Here is a 23,259-nt window from a genome sequence, read left to right as displayed (position 1 = left end):
TTATTGGCCGCTCCATTGTCCAGTGGCGTCTGTTGGGTTTCAGTTCAAGAGAAAACAGCGGTATGTTATTAAAAGGAGCACTCCAACAAAAAATGCAAAACTGTGAAAATATTTATTACAAGTTCCAAAAAGCAAAAAATCAATACAATGGCATAGGAACAAAACAGAATCGCTATACACTATTTAAAAACACTTAAAATATCCACAACCATGAGGGAACCATACAATAAAAGGATCACCCGGGCCTGCAACACGGTAAACAGTTCAACCCACAGACCGTCCTCCTATAGCATATAAAGTGCTAAGTGCTGAATAAGAAGGTGTAACCACTATATCAATCAATGACCCACAGTGTGTACCATATTAATACTACATACCATATGAAAAAATATAATATATGAGAAAATAAACAAAATAAGCTAGTGCAAAAAGCAAGAAAAAAAAATTCCCAACACACAAGTACAGAAAAAAAGCAGTTATATCACCATTTCAAGAGGGAGACGAGCATACACGTGGCGACCCATGATACCCTACGCGTTGGGTTTCAGTCATGGTGTCTGTCATTTTACCAAAATAATGTAGCATGCTTTGCTATCTTGTCTGTGATTTTTGATGGAATCTCCATTAGAGGCACATGTGAACCAGGCTTCGTGCTCCAAGACTGGTTATCCTTTGTCTTGACAAACTTGGTCTTTAACAGCAGTAAGCAGTAGCAAGACATATTGAAATACAAGGAATGGGGGCCTGCAGTCCTCCAGCTGTTGCAATCTACACTTCCCACCATGCCCGAACAGGCAAAGCTTTGGCTGTCCAGGCATGATGGTAATTGTAGTTTTGCAAGTTAAAGGTTCCACGTCCTTGAAGTATGGTAATGTAAAGCAGCATAATTAACAGGATTTGAAGTGATCCTTCAGTATCTAAATGTTCTATATCTTATCTTTTAACTTTTTTTTATTTAAACAGAGGAAGATGAATGTGCCAAACCAGACAATGGGGGCTGTGAACAACGGTGTGTGAACACTCTTGGAAGTTATAAGTGTTCTTGTGATCCTGGCTATGAGCTTGGTCCAGACAAAAAAAGCTGTGAAGGTAACCTATGAGAAGAAACTGTAAAAAAAAAAAGTTTGTTTAGCATACCGAATTATATGTAAAGTCTAATCTTTCAGTCCATGTGAAAGGCAATATTTTCTTAGGTCTTTAAGATAGAGTTTAATATATAAAAAATGTACAAGTATTTCATAAAGAATGCATTGTATATTGTTTGTCTACATTTCTATTCATTTTCATGTTCCATCCATATATAACCCTAGTTTTCCATCCGAATTTGTAAATTTCTTCCACTGGTTAAGTGTTAGCGTGTAATTTCTACATGTGACTGAGTTTATTAGCTAAAATGAACTGGTTTATAATTTCTTATAATGCAGGCAAAATGTTTACATATTTGTCTTTACAGCTGCATGTGGAGGATTGTTAACCAAGCTCAATGGAACTATCACAACCCCAGCGTGGCCCAAAGAATATCCTCCTAATAAGAACTGTGTGTGGCAGGTTGTTGCCCCTTCTCAGTACAGGATATCTGTGAAGTTTGAATACTTTGAACTAGAGGGTAATGAAGTAAGTATACCTCATTTCTATTGACTATTATTTGCTTGAAGGGAAATCAGCAGGTTAGAAGCATCTGGCTCTGCTGATAAACATTAGAAGGGGTGGGCTGGCTTGGAGTTTATTAGTGCAGTGGGGTCGTTACTCCCACTCCCTTTGGCATTTTTAGATGATATTTTTTGTTTTTCAATCAAGGCTAAATATCAACAAATTTAAAGTCTCGCAAAAATTTTTATTAAAGTATTGTATTTGCTCCCAAAAGTTATACAAATTACCAATATACACTTATTACGTGAAATGCTTATAAAGTGCTTTTTTCCCTGCACTTACTACTGCATCAAGGCTTCACTTCCTGAATAAAGGCTACGGGGGTGGATGATGGCACAGGGCACTGGAGGGACACTGAGCATCCCTCTGCCATCATCCTCTCCAGAAGCCACAGCCTGCACAGCTCTGGGAGTTGGGTCGTGACATCACCATTTTATCCAGGAAGTGACATCACCATGTTATCCAGGAAGTGAAGCATTGATGCAGCAGTAAGTGCAGGGAAAAAGCACTTTATAAGCATTTTCCATGATCCAATTAAGGAAACCACCTAAGCAAGGTATCCATCCACAGACAGCTGTTTCAGGGGTTTCATCAGTGTGGAGAGGGTTTCTGGCTAGTGGGAGCAATGACTAGTAAGAGCATGTAATGTCACTGTGACTCCAGCTTTTTAGGCTAGTTTCACGCTCAGAAAAACAAACAAAAACCAACTATAACTATAAAAATAGATTACTTTCCAGCATCCACCCAGAGAGGAGAAACAGAGGAGATGTGTATGTTTTTTTTTATTTTTATTTTGTTTTTATTCCTCCACCAGTAACTTATATACCTCATGGCGGCCCAGGACTAGTCAGGTTAATATTGGACAAAATAATGTTGGCTAATTACTGATTTGCCATCAATAGTAGGATTGTTTTCAGTGATCAGTGTCTGACTAATATGTACTTATAAAGTGTGATATTACTATATAAGCTCAAAGCTGATGTTATTTGTGTAATTTTAGCACAATCAGCATGAGCACAATTAGGTTTTTAAATATGACAGTGACACCAATTCATCATTAGACACAAGTACCCTGTTTCTCCAAAAATAAGATTTTTGGCGTAAGCCTTGAATATAAGCATACTCTAAAAAGAAAAAGCTACTCCATAGTGCATAAGAAAGGAATCCAGCATAATGTGTTATTTATTTATGAAAAAAAAAAACTGCGAAAACAAGCTTTTTTCCGATAAGAAAAAAATAAAATAAGACCATGTGTTATTTTCAGAGAAACACAGTAGCATTTACTGACTTGTGTTAAATTAAGAGAAGCCCTAACAAATCATTTTAATGGAAACCCCAGCAAGGTAGAAACATTAGCCAAGAATATATATATACAAATAATATTTTTATGTTAAACAGCTGGGATTTATAGGCCTTAAATTAATAAAACAGAGCCTCAAATGAACTTTCTTAAGCATAACTGGAGGCAAAGACACATAGCTGGAAACAATTGGTGCATTTTCTAAAGCAATTCATGGTTCATCGTAAGAAGCTTAGAAAATTCCAGCATAAAACACTTTTCAAAGCCATTAGATTATGTAATGGAAACATAATTCACACATTGACATATTGAATGCTGTTTAAAAGCCTCCAAAATATTAACCCCCAACATATTATATTGCTTGGCTTGATGATAAGAAAATATGTTGTAGTCTGTGTATGGCCATACATACAAGATTGCTTTCAGCTGAGCACTAGTGCATCTGACTGCTCCTTTCCTTGACATGGATGTGCATACTTGTATTATAAACCATAGCTAGACACCTCTGACGGCGTATACAGTATGTCTAGGGGCAACATAGACACACACTAGGAATGTTACATTTTGTCTAGGGAAGTCTGGTTGCTCTTGAACAAAAAGTGGATAGTCAACTCAAAAATTAAACTGGCCATACACATCAGATTACTCTTAATAATTATGAAATCTGCAGATTGGACATTTGGATTTTACATTGCCAACTACTGCAATTTTTATTCATCTGCCCTATTGTGCCTATTGTATGTATTGCTTGCCCTTCATAACACTTTTAACCATTTGCATCCATACAGCTAATAATGAAGAGTTTTATTGTTTTAACAAGTTGCATGTTTATTTCTAGGTGTGCAAGTATGATTTTGTTGAGATTAGAAGTGGCCTATCCTCTGATTCTAAGTTACATGGGAAGTTCTGTGGGACTGAAGTGCCTGAGGTTATTACCTCCCAATACAACAATATGAGAATTGAATTTAGGTCTGATAATACGGTATCAAAAAAAGGTTTCCGTGCACATTTCTTTTCAGGTAAGGATCCCATGGTCTTAATGTTACCTTTTTTTCCTAGGATCTTTACATGTGTAGTTTAGTAGTAGGTAATTATAGTTTATAGTTTAATATGCATTTTTAATATACATGGGTCTAGTGTATTTAACCAGTCATTGGTTCATGGTAAATGTAAACTGCGATGTAATGGGCTGCACTTGTCTATTGTGCTGTGCATTGGTCCTGCAGTGCCTGGAGTTAAGTAAATGTTATGCCAACACATCTAGGATTCAGACAGCCAATGCAGCTTACAGAGTTACAACTCCCCTTTTAAGTTGTTTTCTTTTGTCCTTAATGTCTCTAGCCCTGGCTCCTAGGTGTTGGGCTGAACTCACATGTAATGAATCAGTCTGTGTAAGTGTGGTTGTGAGTACATACAGTACTCACTTCCAGCACGTATACAATTGACGTTGCAGAGTTTCCTCATTGGCAAGATAAAGGTGATTTCTAAACTTTATTCACAGTCCTGTGTCATATCCATCTAACATTCTGTCAAACCGAATATAAGAAAAATAGTGAAGCTGCACTCACCAACCGATGCTTTATGAATCTTTATTTCTCCATATGAAAAACACATGAACAGCGTGTACACATACATGGGGCATATTGAATAACATTTTGTCAAGGTGACATTATGTAGCGGCTTTACTTTTCTATTGAATAGTGTATCGGAATAAGTCTCTATTCACACTGTATGTATGTCTTGTATGTTTATGTACCAGAAAAGCTATATAAACCTACAACTTGCTGTCACTTTAAAAACAAACAAACAAAAAAAAACTGTGTTCATTATTCCACACAGAGCTGGTCTGTAAAATACCCCATCCATTTGCACTACAGATGATAACAGTGCATTCAGTAAGGCTTTAGCTTGAAAATTTCAACACAAATCCCAACACAAAATTTCAACACGTGATCCCAAATGTGTAAAGAAATGACATTACGGTCCATAGTTGCATTCACAAGTTTTGTATTGAACATCATCAACTGCAAGTATACCATCAATGGAGTCCGTGATGAATACCACTATATAGTTATACAGTGGCATCTGCTCTGTATCACCCTTGTTCACTAGGCTGTTCCCTCTAGGGGACACGTTATTAGTCTCTGCTCAGGTAACATACCCTGTTAATGCAATGTGTGAATTTAGCTTTAGTTGGCCTTAGTTAAGTACTTGTAATGGACAGTTTTCCTGACATCAGATTATGTTTCCCTGGTGTAAAGACTGCGCTGCTAATAGTGAAGATTATGACAGAAAGCATTGCATAGACATTGAATTTTAAGCTTCAAGGCTTGCCTAATTGTGTCTACAGCTCAAGATCGATACACGATTAGTGAGGCACCGTATTTTAGTAATTACATAATAATCTTTACATAATAATATTTCCTGTATTTTTTTTCCATTATATTTATTTAACGGGAACCTGTCACATTTAAAATGCAGTCCAGTCTTCAGGCATTATGATATAGAGCAAGAAGAGCTGAGTACATTGATATAAAGTTTTATGGTAAAAGTTTTTATTCATGTAAATCTCTGCTCATTCTGGGCCAAATAATCATGTGGATGGTGCTAATCAGTGGCTGAAGGTTCTCTATATGCAGACTTGTGCACAAATAACTGTCAATCACTGACTAGGACCACCCACATGACTACTTAGGTCAGAATGAGCAGAGAATTCCATGAATAAAATGCTAGTTATACTGGAACTTCTCCCACAAAACTAAATCTCAATGTGCTCTGCTTCTCGTACTTTATAACTTGCTTTTTGCAGATTGGACTGCATTTTCAATGAATGTGACAATAATGGAAATGGTTAATAATAATGTTCTGTGTTTTGTAAACTACATTTGTTTTATATCAGGACAGCTCTGTCTTGTACCTCCCACCTCCCATTTTCTTTCTTTACATTTGTTGTTGTTGTTTTGTGAAAACAAAAAATTAAGTGATGGCAGTGCAGGAACATAATAGACACTATACTTACCCATCCCTGTGCACCCACAGCACTTCATCACCAGCCTGCTCTCACCCTCCAGTCATCAGTCTCTCCTGGGTTCTTGTGTCATCATGACCCATCAGTGACTGCAGCAGTGTCCCAACCTAGTCACTGACTGGCTGGGTGTGCATTCCTGAGCCTCGTTGTGGTGTTGCAGGAGCGTCAGGAGGTCGGTGAGGGTCCTTGAGCGGTGCTGTGGGGGCATGGAGAAAGGTAAGTATAACTTCTTTATTGTGTTCCCACACTCCCCTGCCTGCGCTGTATTTTTTGTTTTTGGCAGAGATCTCCTTTTTTATGATTATTCATTTTTTATTCCCCTTTTTTTTTTTATTAATAAAATTGTGGTAACACATACGTGGTAAGTGCTATTATCCTAAAGATTTCTACTTATTACTTGTTTCTACTCCATCATGAAGCTCCTATTAAGATATGTTAAGGAATTACACATTTGGTTTTCCAATATAGTATAGCGATAACAAATAGAATTATACTGGGAATTTCTGTTTGGTAAATTTCCTAACATATTTTTAGGTAGCTCCAAGATTGAGCTTTGCTCTAATGTAGCTGATCACTGTATTTAATAGACACTGTGGTATCAGTAATTTTGTGGAGAAGGGAACAGTTCACTTTGTAAGTGCATATTCATTTCTGCCAATATGCCGATACATTTTTGTTCACAGACAAGAAAGCTGCCTGCAAAGAGAAAATTTTTATTTTTGAATCTTGCAAGGACTTGATAAAAGGTGCCCCATCAGGTCGTGTACGTATATATGACAGAGTGGTGGCCTCTGACAGGCTCAGAGGTACGACCAACCTGATGTAAGCTAACTTGTGTTGGGGAATGGATGAGTGCTTTTTCTTGGGGCTAAGGGCACAAGCATCCATTCAAAGTTGGGGAAACTGCTTTCTGCTCACTTAACAACAAATGATTTGGGGTTCATGGACTCCACAAAACATTTGTTTCAAAAACTTTAACTAACCATTTGGAAATATTAGACGGCTATTCTTTAACCATAAACTTACATTAAATTATCCAACAAATGACTAAAGTTTAATTTCTCCATAACCTGGCCTAGAAGCTTCTCTAAGATTGTCATTCTTTTTCATTTGTATTTATGGGCATCAAATGTATGGTTTAAAACCTAATTCAAGCATTAAAAGATTTGTTATCTTGGCCTCATATCAGTCAGAGGGCTGTGAGCATTCTTCAGTTTCTGTGGATGTCTTAAATTCACTTATGTGAATTTCACAATTCACAATTTTCTTTTTGGAGGCTTTTAACCACATCTTGCCACCAAATAAGAAATCATGGTTGTGGACCCTCACATTTTTGGTGCATACACTGAGGGTTTTTAGGTCACTCACTCACTCACTAGAAGCTAAAAAGTCATCACATGAACGGATGTTGGCCTGTCAAATCATTAATGACCGTCTTTTTAGATGGTCATCATTTTGGGGCCTAATAATGGCTGTTCTAAAATGATAGCCATGGTTGTACAAATAATGTCCATCATTAACAAATAATGTCAAACAGCCAAAAAGGATCAGCAAATGAACATAGCCTAAATATATAATTGAAAGCATTGTAGTCTCAGTTGCTTGAAGCAAAGGTATGATAGGGATAATGACTTTTTGTTACCTGGTTTGGGTGATTCTGTAGCTTTGGCTATTAAATGGACTACAAAAGAACATGACTAAAGCCTTTGTTCCAATTAAACAATAGTTTGAAAGTTTAGCAACGTAGTTATTACGATACATTGGCTTACCTTGGACGACTCCACAGTTGCAATTTGTCTGCTTTTCCTTAGGCATAAACACTGCTAAACTAGATCTATATAACTGAATTGAGATCTTGGCTTGCAATCCAATTAGCTATGTGTCGACAAATGTACCCCAGCACCTTAGTGATGATATAATGCAAGCTTTTCTGAGAGATTCTCAAACATCAGATAGATGATGGTTACAGCTTACCTCTGCACTCTTCCTGCATAATAACCTATGCATAGGTCACATAACTTGCCTGGAAACTGTCCTATAAAGGTAAAGATGGTCAGCTCAGGTCTATTGTGCCTATGTCCATGTAGCTGCTGTAAAGTATATCTCTAAAATCTGTTAATTTAGCAGGGAATAAGCTGAGGCAATATGGCTTCCCCTATAGTACAAAAAAATTAATATTAATACATTACCTGAAAATTCATTAAAACCTTTTTTTAGTTTCTGTAACAGCAGCTCAAAGGAAACCTGTCATAACGTTTATGTTGCCACAAGTCAAAAAGATGGTCACCTGTGATTTCTACCCACCATGCTGGCCTTGGTTGATAAAGTTTTCCTTATAGCCAAATAGATAGATTAATCAAGGCTAATAGGATGGGAAGAAACCACTGAGACTGCCCTTACAGTAGTCCATCTTCTCTGATGCAGATTTCTGCCTGCTGCATTTCTCTTGCGGTCCCCCTGCACTGCTATCAGACTACGTTTCCCAGTAGTCGTTGCGGTGCACACTCAGAATGTCCTGTTTCCTCCACTCCCCCAAAACCCTACTCCACTCCTTGTCAAGCCTGTATCTTCAGTCTGTGCGTGGCAAACAAACTGTGTTACAGTTGTCACATGATCGCTGTCACCTGGAAGGGGGGGGGGGGGAGCAGGAGATGGAGTGGAATGAGGCCAGTTTTCTCCACTTCCTAGATGTCCGTCAACTACCAGTGTGGCTGGTATCTGAAATTCCCCTTTACCATCACCGAGCTTGCCTTGACCTGCTATCTAGCCATGAATCCCCCACCCATATTATTAAACAACATGGTCATTTTGACAAAGAGATGGCAGAAAAGTCTCAACAGAAAATGACCCTGAAATTTATATTTGATTGTATTTTCTAAGTGGGATTTCTCTATACTCCACAAATAGCAACATCATTATTAATATTTTTTTTTATACTATAACCTGTAGATAAAAGATTAGTTTAACAAGATTCCATGCTTACCAGAGTTCATAGCCATCCCCTACAAAAGCCCCAATGACTAATAAGCCCTTGAAGGATGACATACTAGATGATGTTGTTGAGGTTTGTCTCATGATTAACTTTGTCCCTTTTAATTACTATAATTGTTATGCATCTGTGTGGTGCATTGCTGTAGCAAAGCATTAAATGCTGTAGGATTTTCTATGTATGTCAAGAGCAACCTGCCAGTTTTGATTTTAAGCCATGACCTGGTCTGTTTGATAATAACATCTGACACATTCCTGCGCTAGCGGATGCCTCTCTCTGGAATGTCGGCTGTTAAGAGTCCTTTTTTATGCAGCAAAACTGTTGACCTTCTGCCAGTTACTCTTCATCTTTTCATCTCTACTTCGGTTCTAATGGTGGAAGTATCAATATTTAATACCTATTAATTTACGTCTCTGTACTGGCCGCTTCCTTGTTACATATTAATACATCTCTATAGCACTATGGATTGGTCTCATATGTACACATTTATTTACCCGGATGATTTAGAATGTTACAAGATTGGTTTAATCTGTGTTTCAACAATACATAGCTTGTAACCTTGTATGTTTAGCTTTTGAACTTTCTGTCTTCAGTTATTTACACTAACTCATTAAAACAAATAGTGGATATGGCTATTTAACATCACAATTTTGTTCACAATTTATTTATTTATTTTCAACCAATATCCAAATTGTATACTGAATTCAAAGCAGACCAGATGGACCAAGTGGTCATTCTCTGCTTACAATATTCTAAGTTTCTAATAATCTATACAAGGTTACGGGTTGACCTGGTAAACTCTATTGCATGAAATGCTTTGCCTGTATTAACAAGTGTTTAAAAGGTTTTTGCTGATTTCGGACTCTCTTCAGAGCTGTAACTTCAGGCTTGTGTTACTTGCAGACAAAGATGAATGCTCCAAAGAGAATGGAGGCTGCCAACACGAATGCATCAATACTATTGGTAGCTATGTCTGTCAGTGTCGCAATGGATTTGTACTCCATGAGAATAAACATGACTGCAAAGAAGGTAAGAGTCAATAAATGCATGGATGACAATACACAATATTTTGTGATCATGAATGGAATGTATGAAATAATGTCGTCATACATCTGGATAGAAAGTGCTGTTTGATCAATGACTAATAGCACCATTTCATCCCCGGTTTTGGAGGTCTCAGTGGCCCAATGGATAAGGCACTGGTCTCCTAAGCCATGTTTTGTAGGTTCAGGTTCCATATCACTTGCTTTTCTTTCCTCCCTATCCAAGGAAACCAATAACAGGCACCAGTAATCCCTTTGCTCTACTGCTTCAGTATAAAGCTGCTATTAGCATTATTGCTCCGCATAAGCGCTGCAAGCATCTCAATTAGCAGGGATGGAGGGATGACCTGGGGCTGTCATACCGAGTCATCCTCCATGGTCATCACAATTTCTGACAGAAATGCTGCAGGAAGGGCAGATGTAAAAAGAAGGCACCACCGCAGACCTCTCTCCCTATGGTCGCCTTTGGCTATGGAAAGTTGAGCGTGGAGAGACACAGCACATTGGTTGGTTGGGTTGTCTATGCAGTGTTTGGTTGGGTTGTCTATGCAGTGTTTGGTTGGGTTGTCTATGCAGTGTTATCACCAGGGAGTTATGTGCACAGACTGCTATTGATTAGGAAAGTTTCCGTGTTGTTGAGCGTTATATGGTTGCCAAAGAAACTGCACCACCACTCAGCATGTGCAGCATATTGTCATGCAGAATTCGCACAACAAATGGGAAAGCAATGCTAATGTTACACTCTAAGGGGCAGTTCACACAGAGTAAAACTGACGGAATTTTGTGGCGGAACTCTCCAGCGCGGAATCCCGCCAACCTCCATGTCATACTGGCAGTCTATGGGCATCTCGCGTGCCTCCTCTCTCCACACGGAGAGAGGAGGCACGCAAGCCTCCCATAGACTGTCAGTATGACGTGGAGGCCGCATCGGAGAATTCATTTTATGTGAAAATACAGCCATAAATAATAATCATGATCATCATTTTTATGTGGGCTAGAGAAGGTGAAGAAGCACATTCCTCGAAATAGGAAGCTAATTTCAGACTGCTCACAGATACTTGCTAAGTGAAATATGTTGTCTGCTATATCACCTTTTCATATAGTGATGATCAAAAATTATATAATGTATTTATTACCTACACAAACATTCCTCCATTGTAATATGAATGGCAATAGCTGCTTCCTTACTTTCATACAGGGCTTAGATGGGTAGGTCAAGCTATTAAACAGTAGTTTTAAAGAAAATAATGTTATTGTGTCCTGATGGAAAGAAAATCCATGGATTTTTGCGACAAGGAAATGAAATTTTATTTAGTACAGAAGAAATAAAGATTGCATGTGTTCTGTACTTGAACAGGTGTTAAAGAAGAACAAAATTCCAAAGAGTGAAGTGTGTAAAGTGATGGCATGTATACATTTCTATGTGAATCAACTCATGTATAACAAGTCATATATTTCCCTACACAGCTGAATGTGAACACAGAATTCATAGCCCTAACGGAGTAATAACAAGCCCCAACTGGCCAGACAAGTATCCAAGTCGGAAGGAATGTACTTGGGAAATAAGTGCCACTCCAGGCCATCGGGTTAAACTAGTGAGTACTTGTATAAGTTGAAACTGTTTTAAATAACTTACTTTGTACTTAAAAGTAAAAAAAAAAAAAAAGTTGAACAATATGACAATATAATTTCACGTTTCTACAAATAACCAAGGAACTGTCCATGATTAGAAAAGCCTGTCTGCTTTCTTCCCAAAACAGCTTCATTGCAATTTGAAGGGGTTGTTTGGACAAAAAAAAAATGCTGGACAGCAGGGGAAGCGGTAAACGATAAACAAGCGACACTCACCTGTTCAAGGTCAGCACAGCTTCTACGTATCTGCCAGTTCCTATGACATCATTGCCTCACAGGAGCTATCTGTTAATCCAATCAGTGACTGAGGCAAGACACTGCTGAAGCCAACGACTGGCTGAGTGGGCACTTCCTGTGGTGTTGTGATATCACCGGGACTGGGAGATTGAGAAGATCAGTAGGAGACTAGGACCAGCGGGTAAACATCTCTGCAGAACTGGGGGGGAGGGGGTAATTGTCATGTGTTTTTTTGTCTTTATAGCATTCCTGACTGTAGCATTTTTTTTTATTTTGCTTAGACAAACTTTTTCTATCCAGGTGTTCTATCCAGGTCTGGATGATCTCCAAGCTCATTCTAGTGAACCGTGACGTCATAGACTGATTAAACTTGACTATTGTCTATGACTTGTAACCTTAAAGGGGTTATCCAGTGCTACAAAAACATGGCCACTTTCTTTCAGAGACCACATGACTCTTGTCTCCAGTTCAGGTGCGGTTTGTAATTACACTCCATTCACTTCATTGGAACTGAGCAGCAAAACCCTGCCCAAGCTGGAGACAAGAGTGGGGCTGTCTCTGGAAGAAAGTGGCCATGTTTTTGTAGCGCTGGATAACCCCTTTAAAGCCTTTTCCAGAATCTGTGGATATATAAACAGCAAAGTGTCTACCTGGATTTTTTTAGGCAAGGCAGTCCAATTCATCTGCCCAACTGTAGTGCTTGGCAACAAATTGCATCACTAGATGAATAAATGCTAAAAGTCTTTGTTGACCGGATTTTAGCTTTGTCATTCTTTATAAATGGAATTTATGTCATAAACTAGGAGCGGGAAGCTTCATGAATATATGGATGGATTTTATACACTGTTGCTATATATTCTTCAAAAAGGACATCTGCAGCATTTTGCTTGAACAGGCATTAGCTGTACAGATTGTTCTTGAGGAAAATTAAGCTGATTTTCATTTCATTTAGCAGCGTCTGGCCAAACTTTCAATCCCTTCTGTTCTAGTAACATACATTTTGGACATCTAGACCTTTCATTCAAATTAAAATATTACCTCAGAATACAAGTACTGTAACTGGCTCCTTGTCCTAAAAACACATATAAGTCAGGACCAATGTTTTAAGTAAAAACAAACTGGATTTTGTCCTATTTGACGTGTATGATATTTTATTATGATACAGGTCAGGCTGTGCACACAGAGACTGTTATTCTCTGTTGCCCATAGGGTTGAATAGCAGAGCAACTCCTGCATTGCGTAGCTTTACATAGCACCAGGAAGGTTGGGTGAGCAGTACAGGAGCTGCTCTGCTATTCCCTGATGCTGCCTGTACTCAGCAGTATGGGTAGCAGCAGAAAACAGCAGAGCATCATGCTCAGGGCCTCTCCTGGCCCTGAGCTCTGCCATCCTGCTTTTTGCCATACCTATAAATAGATTTCCTTGATGCCATACCTGACATCTTATCTCTGACATTGGATATGAGATCCAGAAAAAGCTGTAAGCAAAAGGCCTAAAACTTGACTCATTTACACCAAAACTCCAGCAACTTTCTTTGAGAAGCTTCTGGAAGGCTACCCAAAATGTTTGACCCAAGTTGCAGTACATATTTTAAAGGCAATACCACCAAAAACTACCCACCTGTATGTAAAAGCCTGAGCCACTGGGAATGCGAGAAAAGAAATAAAAGCTGAAATATATCATTGTGTCTGGTATTATTCTGACATTTCACATTCTTGAAAAACTGTAGTGATTAATACTGACCTCAGCGAGGGAATGTGTGGGAGTTTATACTAGGATAAGATGTGAAGTTGGCTAAGGTGTATATAAACTTATGACTTTATAGAATATACCTACAGCATAATGTTAAGAAATACTGTAGATGGCAAGGTTGTCTCTTAGGTGGTAAAGCGAGGGGGAGCTTCCCACATTTAAGCGAACTGCTTCCTGCTATTCTAGAATTATCCACAGTATGATAAATGTAGTTGCATCCTCCTAACATTGTCACACCTGTCCTCAGGTTGTGTGTGGTATTACAAATTGGCACCATTTACTTCAATGTAACTGAGCTGCAATGCCAGACACAAAGGGTAAGGAATAGTGGTGCTTTGATAAATCTGGGAAAATATCTTTGTTTAATATAAGGTCTTACTTGTCTTTTAGGAATATATTATCTGATAAATGTATTGTCTTCACTTGTAATGTACATAGAAACTAAAAACATTCCAACATCAATAACATAAATAAGGCTTTATCATGTATAACTTTCTATAGCTGTGCCCTGTTGTTTCATATAAATATCTTTTTACAATAGACATTTGGTGAATTTGAAATTGAGCAGCATCAAGAATGTGCATATGACCATCTGGAAGTTTTTGATGGGGAAACAGAAAAGTCTTCCATCCTGGGACGGCTATGTGGCAATAAGATTCCAGAGCCTTTAGTGGCCACAGGAAATAAGATGTTCCTCCGTTTTGTGTCAGATGCATCCGTACAAAGGAAAGGTTTTCAAGCCACGCATTCTACAGGTCAGTAGGAAATCATGTTTTACTCGAGGTCTGTGTTTATCAAGTTTAGGAAGCAGAAAGGTATGAGTAATAACTGAGCCAAGTGAAGAAGGAAGCAAGAAGAACAACCAAGCTTCCTTGACGTCTAAGATAAGAATGACTTCTATCTAGGGGAATATACCTAATCTAGAATGGACAAAATATGCAAAAAACAAAACTATGTGTTACATAAACTGAATGAGTGTTCTCTGATTATTTTGGTCCTTTATTATTGCATTTCTTATACTACACTAATATTTATGGTTCAATTTGTTTTTATTAAGTAGTTTTCAACATACAATAAGATGAGCAATCATGAACAAACATATAAAGGTTATGCATCTAAAAGGTGTCGGCGATTATGCCAAAGATGCCAACAAAACAACTCAAGTATCAAGAAGAAGTGAAGGAGCTGGCCGGAGCTGATGAGATAACATGTCGTTTGCAGCTTGTAGCCAATCAGAATAGGGATGATCGAAACTTTCTATCTCCTCAATCGGTGGTTAGCTACAGTGAATACGGCCCTCTCAGAGCTTATTGAGCAAACAGTAGTTACATATGCAAACCAGTAACAGTGAACAAAGAACAAAGTAGGTACACAAATACACGCTGACATACACTCAACACAGGGAGGGGGGGAGTAGGTCCGGGAGGATGGGGAGATAAGACACGGAAACATCTGGGGAAGGGAAGAGGAGTTCGGGAGAAGTAAGGGAAAGAGGAGATGGGAAACGCGTAGGGTGGAAAGGAGAAGAGAGGGAGATGGGAAAAATGTGGAAGGATGTGGAAGCTCACCACCGCCTAGCCCCAGGACGTCCGAGGCGTCCAAGTCAGCAGTCTACGTACCTCCAAGGAAATTATCCCCAGCCAACCATCTAGTCATCTCAGGGGAAGACCGGAACAATATCCAGACTCGCCATTTCGTGGAAAATTTCTTGCTCAGGTTGTGCTCATCTGCCCTCAACTCTTCTATGCGCATTAGGGTACCAAAGGCCTCTGCCCACATTAGTCTAGAGGGGGGAGTGGTCGTCCGCCACAACCTGGGGATGATTTGTCGGGCCGCCAGAAGGAAGAAGCCTAGTAGGCCCTTCTTAATCGAAGGCAGGGATCCAGGCAAGATGGAAAGAAGAGCCATCTCTGGCGTCAGGGTCAACTTACAACATGTGACCTTGTTGTACAAGGCCTGAACTCCCTGCCACAAAGAGTGTACAGGTGGGCAGGTCCACCAAATGTGGAGCATGGAGCCCACGGCTTGGGAACACCTCCAACAGGTATCTGATACGGAGGGAAACCATTTGTGGAGGCGTTCAGGCGTCCTATACCACCGAGCCAACACCTTATAATTGAGTTCTTGTAGTCTGGAGGATACCGTAAGCTTGTGAGTGAGTGCAAAGGCTTTTTGCCACTCCTCACCTGAGAACTGCCTACCCAGCTCTCCATGCCAGGCTGACTGGAAACCCAACAACTGGTCCTCTGCCCCCTCAGACACCATCACATTATAGAGTAAGGATATTCTATGATCCGGCGGCTCAGCGGCCATACATAACTGCTCAAAGGTGGTCAACCCGACACAAAGCTTCCCCACTGGCGCCAAGGAGCCCATCTGATTACGCAGCTGAAAGTAATGTAGCCACGTCCCGGATCTAGTACCACTGTCTCTCTCTATTTCTCTGAGCGGTTTTAGTCCGGTACTAAGGACCACATCTCTGACCCTGGGTGTGTGCGTGGCAGAAAGGGGAAATAGTGCGGAACCATTCATTAACCCTAGGAAATGAGGATTATGTAAGAGAGGTGTGAGAGGGCCTGGGGCGGAAACCAGACCTGTTTTGACTGCAAAGCCCTTCCAGGAGGAATACAGGGTCCTCAGCAGGGGGGATAGGTCAAAATGTCTCGTGTCCACCCTTTTGGGAATCCAAAAGATCCCTTGAGCGGCATGGGTGTTAAGGGCATGCTCCAGGGCAACCCAGAGTTTAGTCGCTTTGCTGTGGAGGAGGTCCAGGACACAGGCAGCGATAGATGCTCTGTAGTAAACAGTGAAGTCAGGCAAGCCCGTACCACCACTATCTTTCCTCCTGATAAGGACCGAGTGCCGCAAGCGTGCCCTGGACGACCCCCACACAAACTTGGAGCACATGCGCCTGACTCGCTTCAGGAAGGAGCACGGGAGACAGATAGGAAGGGTCTGAAAATAGTACAGGATCTTCGGGAGGGAGTCCATCTTCAATACACTGATTCTACCAAACCAGGATAAAGGCAAGGCACTCCAACTCCGAAGATCCTTCTCCAGGGTAGAAAGAAGGGGCTTAAAGTTGAGATTATATATGTGGGAGGGGTCAGCCGATACACTGACTCCCAAGTATTTGATGTGGTCAGATCTCCACTTAAATGGGAAGCTAGTTCGTAATAGATCTACCTCTCGAGCAGGGATAGTAACATTCAGGATCTCCGACTTTTGCAGGTTCACTTTGAAGTTACTAAGGGAACCGAATCTTCTAAACTCCGACATAATGCTGGGGAGGCCCACCCTAGGGGAGGACATATAGATCATGAGGTCGTCCGCAAATAATGACAATTTATGTTCCTGTTGCCCCACGCACACACCCTTTATGGCCTCGTTTTGCCTAAGAGCATTTGCCAAGCTCTCCATGACTAGAATATATAAAAAGGGGGATAGGGGGCAACCCTGTCGGGTACCATTAGTAACCCCGAAGGGACTGGATAAAGAGCCATTTATTCGCACCTGGGCTGTCGGGCCCGAGTATAGGGCGAGGATTCTGTCCAACATTTTACGGCCTAACCCCACTACCCGAAGGGTCTCCTCTAGGAACTCCCAGTGCACCCTATCAAAAGCTTTCTTGGCATCAACCGTCAGGAGGCACAGGGGGCTCCCAGAACGCCGAGCCCCGGAGATCAAGGACACAGTTTTAATAGTGTTGTCCCTGGCCTCTCGACCAGGGACAAAACCCACCTGTTCTAGGTTAATCATACCGGGAATCCAAGGTTGGAGGCGAAGAGCTAGGATCTTGGAATAGATCTTAAGATCAATGTTGATCAGGGATATAGGGCGGAAATTCCCACATACTTTCGCGTCCTTCCCGGGCTTCGGTATAACCGTTATGTGGGCCCTTAGGGCCTGGGGCGGGAATGGGCATTCAGGGGAGATAGCATTAAAGGAGCGTACTAGGAAGGGGGTGATCAAGTCCCCAAGTATCTTGTAGAATCGTGGAGTGAGCCCGTCAGGGCCCGGGCTCTTACCGGCTTTCAGCTTCTTGATGACCCCCAGTATCTCCTCAGAGGAAAAATCAGAATCCAAATCCTCCACTTCATCCACAGGGACTCGTGGAGGAGCAAACTCCGCCAGGTAAGCCTCTGTAGCTGCCGCCACCCCAGGGTCAGCAGGCATATGGGAACTCAAGTTATAAAGGTCAGAGTAATAAGTTCTAAATTCCTCCAGGATATCTGCCGTGGAGAACACAACACCCTTGGAGGGGAGTTCATAGAGAACAAGTATGACTGCTGAGGTCTGGGGTGTACAGTCCTGGCCAATAGTCTGCCACATTTATCACCATATTCAAAGTAATTACACTTCATTTTGTCCCGCATGCACAGAGAACGCTTATCTAGGATATTCAGGATATTCTGCCGGAGGGTCAGAAGTTCTGCCTCCAGAGCAGGTGTCGGGGATGCCTTATTGGATGTCTCTCTCTGGCCCAGATCCGCTAGAAGTTTCTTCAGTTTGGCGGCGTTGGACTTTTTAATCCGTGCCCCATGTGAAATAAAAACTCTGCGCAAGACGCATTTTAGGGCCTCCCATTTTATCGGGTGGCCAGTGGGGTCCTCTGCGTGGGTGGACTCGAAGTCCCCTATGGTCTTCTACACTAATATTTACACTGATTTCTTATACTACACCACAGAAGGTTTAGGCAAGGAACACCAAGAAATATTTGTTTTGTACTTAGAAGCCATGCAGCAACATTTAATGTATTTCCATGGGACCATCAATGTGAAGCATGCCGCTCAATGACAAAAATAGTCCATGGGAACCAAAAGAGAAAAAAATAACAGTTTTACTGACATGCCTCGTTTAGGCTCCTGTACTGTGACATCTCCTATAACGAAAGGGATAGATATTCTATTAAGAAGAGGATGGGATGTTACTCATTAATGCATTTAGAAATCTTAAGAAAAATGTAATAATAATACAACAAAAATATTGCACTAGCAAAAAGTTAGTTGCATTATAGTGACATCTAGTGGTAAGTAACACTAATATAGCTTTGGATTTATGTCAACTCTCTTTTGTGATATTATAAAAATGTTGTAATAAGATTTGATGTTATTCCTTCACCTGGATGTAATGTTAAGAAAAAAGAAAAAAAAATGTGTGTGTGTATGTAATATATAAATCTATCTATCTATCTATCTATCTATCTATCTATCTATCTATCTATCTATCTATCTACACACACACATATATATATATACACATATACATATACACACACACATATATATATATATATATATATTTATTATATCTTTTATATCTTTCTTTGTTTGTTCTTAATATTACATCCAGGTGAAGGAATAACATCTCACACCAACACACACTTATCCAACAAGTTTCTAAATAGCTGAATTTTATTGATGTCCTCATATGCATATTTTACAGAATGCGGAGGTAGACTGAAGCCAGAGCCAAAACCAAGAGACTTATTTTCACATGCTCAATTTGGAGACAACAATTACCCAGTCCAGGCAGATTGTGAGTGGTTATTGGTCACAGAAAGGGGTCTTCGGGTTGAACTCAGTTTTCCCACATTTGAGGTGGAAGAAGAAGCAGACTGTGGCTATGACTATATGGAGCTCTTTGATGGTCATGATACATCTGCAATGCGGCTAGGACGTTTCTGTGGATCAGGGGTGAGTCTATTTATCCTCATAGTATAACATATAGAGTAGATGATTTCTTGTAAAGGTAAAATTTTGTCTGTTATTTATCTGAGAATGCACAATAATCATTGAAGCTGAGCTTTATATGAAATCATGGGAAACCCTTCTGAATACTGGTTGGCCTTATATCATAATTATTGTTTATATGATATGGATGTCTTGTAAATCATGTTTTGAAAAATGGTGACTCTCAGCTAGACCACAGGTTGAAGGGGTTGTGTAATTTTACAATCCCCTTTTTTCAGACGTCCCAGCTGAAAATAAGCTTATAAGCTGAGGGTATCCGCGGCAAGTTATCCGCGAGAATTCCTTAGTGTGCTAATACCCTTAGATAAGGCCCTGAATAAAGGATTTCTATTACAGGATTTGCTCAGGATGAGAAAAAAGTGCAAAAATGGAAGCTCTCCTGTTCATAGGTTGTGTACGGTAATGCAGCTCAGTCCCATTTACTTCAATTTTGCTGCAATAGCAGACACAACCTGTAGACAGCAGTGGTGCTGTTTTTACAGGAAAGCAGCAGTGTTTTTAAATCTTGAACATCCACTCATACCTACTATTGCTTCTGTTCTGATTTTAAATGGGTTAAAGATTCATCTATGCATATATTCTACAGAGATGGCTGAAATTTCTAATCTCTTGCTATGCCATTTTATTATATAAAGGATGTGCTTGTCTTTGCGTCTTGCTTGTCACTGAATAAATCATATAAAATCCATCCAATGCATAAACATTTCATGTTTAGAAGATTGCTTTCATGTCATGCAAAGCTTCAAAACTGTAACCTCTTCTATATGTATTTCAGCCTCCGGAAGAAATTATATCCAGCGGGGATGCAATACTTATTCATTTTCATACAGATGATACAATCAGCAAGAAGGGATTTCATATACGATACAAAAGTGTGAAGTATCAAGATATCCTACACACCAAATAACACATGTAACCTCTTCAGCAGAAAATGAGGGAGAAAAGACCGCACATGTGAACTTTAAAAATAAAAAAAAAGGAAGTATTTTTTTTACTAACGTTATTAGTACAAATGTTTTATATCATTATTAGAATTGGAAGGAACTGCACTGGCCAGTAATGGACAATTGTAGCAAAAGACATTGATAAAATGGTTGGAAGTGGACTACTACGGCAGACGTTGAACAAGCGGTTTTGCATGCTGCTAGGGAAGCTTTGGAGGGAAATTCACAAAAAAGTGACAACTAATAGGATAGTGTGCGATATAATGTTTTTTATGTTGTCTTTCTCAACAACATATGCATGATATATGAGGACGTTATCCTTCATTTGGTGGTTTCCAGATGTTGTATTCTGACATTCGCAAGCACAAAATACAAAAAAAAAAAAGGTAAATTGAACAATGAATATTTATATTCGGTAGAAACCATTCGGAGTCCCTTTTGTGAATTTCCCCTTAAGCACTTTATACTTAGCTTGACATTTGTCAATGCTCCCTGCAAGATCACTCTGCAACGTTCATTGAAAGTCACCCCAAGGACAGCTCTATCTTCTGACTGTTGTCTAAGAAGAAATATAAGGCAAGATGAAAAGTTCCTGCAGGCCACAGACTCATGTGTTCACAGAATTCCTCAGACTGGACTTTTGTGCTTGGCAGGCAGCTTATCGTGCAAACAGAATGGCATACAGAATGCAAACTAAGAAGATCTTTAGGAGATGTTCGGAAACCCGGTCAGGACTCCTTCATTTATCCAGTGACAAACAAAGATGCTTAGGATCTGCAAACTTAAAGCCTCTTTGTCTCCACACAGACGTCTGTTTAACATCCCACAAACAGCCGCTTTTGTTCCTTTCGTTGTAACCATCATTTATACGAATGTAACATTCTCTTTCCTCCACTACATTCATAGTGTGAATGCTGTTCAGAAAAGGATGTTTTCAATTTACTGATCTAATATGCCATATGTTGTAATGCACTGTTACTTTGCAACAAACGTAATCAGGGACCTGTTAGTGGTTTTCCCGTCTGTCCTACTTCTCAGACTCCCTTTGTACTGAGGGGAATAAAAGAAAAAAAAAATTTGAACAGGAAATCTAATCAGCTGAATCGCAAAACATGAAAATCCAGACTCCAGTTTCACCTTTCACAGTATCTATTCATATAATGGCTGCTATTTCTTTAGTGTGTGAATATTAAGGACAAATTGTATTTCAGACTCCCATTAAATGCCGAGATTTCAGCAGCGGCTGTGGAAAAGACCCATCTTGTGTGACTATATACCCTGCTTATACATAACATATTATTGGATGAAATCTCCAATGGTGCTATATCAGTTAAGAAAACACACAAAAGTTACTCTGAACAGAAAACAAAAATTGAGCCAACAAGAAATATGAAAAATTAGAAATATGAATGTGTCTCTTTGACCATCTGCATACTATTACTAAAGACTTCTGAAGTATATGGAGAACTTATTGCAATTTCAGCTGTGTCCTGTGGAACAACAATTGTTGCCTTAGAATTCTTGCACATGATCAAACTGATCTTCTTGTAGATACATCTGTAATTTGATAGATCTCTGGACAACTGTAACATTTTAATGTATGTTACAAAGGATCTTTAAGGACATTTTCCACGTAGCTCTAGTGTATTCTGTACATATAACATGCTGCTTTCTCGGTAGGTGTATTGTTATTTTTGAACTGTTATATTATGTGCTTTTAGACATTGTACAGCCATGATGTATCTGCTATTGTCAATTTGTATGAATGTACATGTTCCAGGTGTGTGAAATTTCTTGTATGGTTGACCAGTTAATTGTTACTTTATGTGCCAAATTGTTTAATTTTTTTTTTCTTTGACAGTAGCAACTTTTTATTTAAAGTTGTCATATGCAGATAAGTATGGTTTATTTAAGATATTCAGGTTCTCGTATGTTTTATTAAATAGAAATCTTGTTTTGATATTATTGGATGTAGGTTGCTAAATACATTGGCATCAAACATCTGTTAACTCACTGCGACATTCACTGGCTCTAATAAAACAAGGTTTTTTTTTTTCCTTTAAAATATATTTATATCTTATATCTATATTTTAAGCATTACCAACGCATTTATTTTAACTGTGCTGATCCATATTGAACAACTTTATTTTTTTTTATTTTTATTTAATGGAGATTAAAAATATAGTTTTATATGTGAGTAAAATCTTGTTAATTGTGTAGCTATAGGGTTTGCTGCAGTCATAGTTATGACAGTGCCCCTAAGCGCTTATAGCGACTCTGTACCCACAATCTGACCCCCACAAACTGCTTGTACCTTCGGATAGCTGCTTTTAATCCAAGATCTGTTCTGGGGTCTGTTCAGCAGGTGATGCAGTTGTTGTCCTTTAAAAACAACTTTTAAACTTGCAGCCCTGTGTCAAATTGGCGTGGCCCAGAGTGTCTGGGCATTAGACTTGCAACACCCCTCCGTCCCTCCTTCCAGCCCTCTTCACCATTAGGAATGCCCGTGGGAATTTTTTTTTTTCTATTCATCCTTTGTCAGAACACTGCAAATGTGCTTTAACGATCCAGCTCATGTGACTTTGTGATGGTGATGAATAGTAACAATCCTGCCAAGGGAAATCCTAATGGTTAAGAGGGCGGGGAGGAGGAATGTTGCAAGTCTAATGCAAAGACACTCTAGGTCACGCCAATTTGACACAGGGCTGCAAGTTTTAAAGTTGTTTTTTTTAGAACAATAGCTGCATCACCTGCCGAACGGATCCCAGGACAGATCTTGGATTAAAAGCAGCTATAAGAAGGTACAAGTGATTTGTGCGGGTCAGATTGTGGGTACAGAGTTGATTTTCCTTGTAGAATCATATTACACTCATCGGCTACTTTATTAGGTACACCTGTCCAACTGCACGTTACCACTTAATTTCTAATCAG

The 23,259-nt window shown here is 39.6% G+C and overlaps 1 protein-coding gene across 3 annotated transcripts in view; it reads left to right on the top strand.

Moving 5' to 3' along the window:
• The window catches only part of TLL1 (tolloid like 1), a 113,522-nt gene extending 91,060 nt beyond the window's left edge, over positions 1-22,462 (top strand). For all 3 annotated transcript variants that reach the window (XM_069977834.1, XM_069977835.1, XM_069977837.1), the window contains 8 exons: positions 964-1,089; positions 1,454-1,614; positions 3,789-3,969; positions 9,871-9,996; positions 11,478-11,605; positions 14,173-14,386; positions 19,077-19,327; positions 20,160-22,462. In XM_069977834.1, the coding sequence (XP_069833935.1) occupies positions 964-1,089; positions 1,454-1,614; positions 3,789-3,969; positions 9,871-9,996; positions 11,478-11,605; positions 14,173-14,386; positions 19,077-19,327; positions 20,160-20,291 (1,319 nt within the window). In that variant the 3' untranslated portion in view covers positions 20,292-22,462. The remainder of the gene's footprint in view (positions 1-963; positions 1,090-1,453; positions 1,615-3,788; positions 3,970-9,870; positions 9,997-11,477; positions 11,606-14,172; positions 14,387-19,076; positions 19,328-20,159) is intronic.
• Positions 22,463-23,259: the final 797 nt, after the last annotated feature.

Source organism: Dendropsophus ebraccatus, chromosome 7, assembly GCF_027789765.1.
Source record: "Dendropsophus ebraccatus isolate aDenEbr1 chromosome 7, aDenEbr1.pat, whole genome shotgun sequence".
Lineage (NCBI taxonomy): Eukaryota > Metazoa > Chordata > Amphibia > Anura > Hylidae > Dendropsophus > Dendropsophus ebraccatus.
This window is presented reverse-complemented; position numbering and strand designations above follow the sequence as displayed.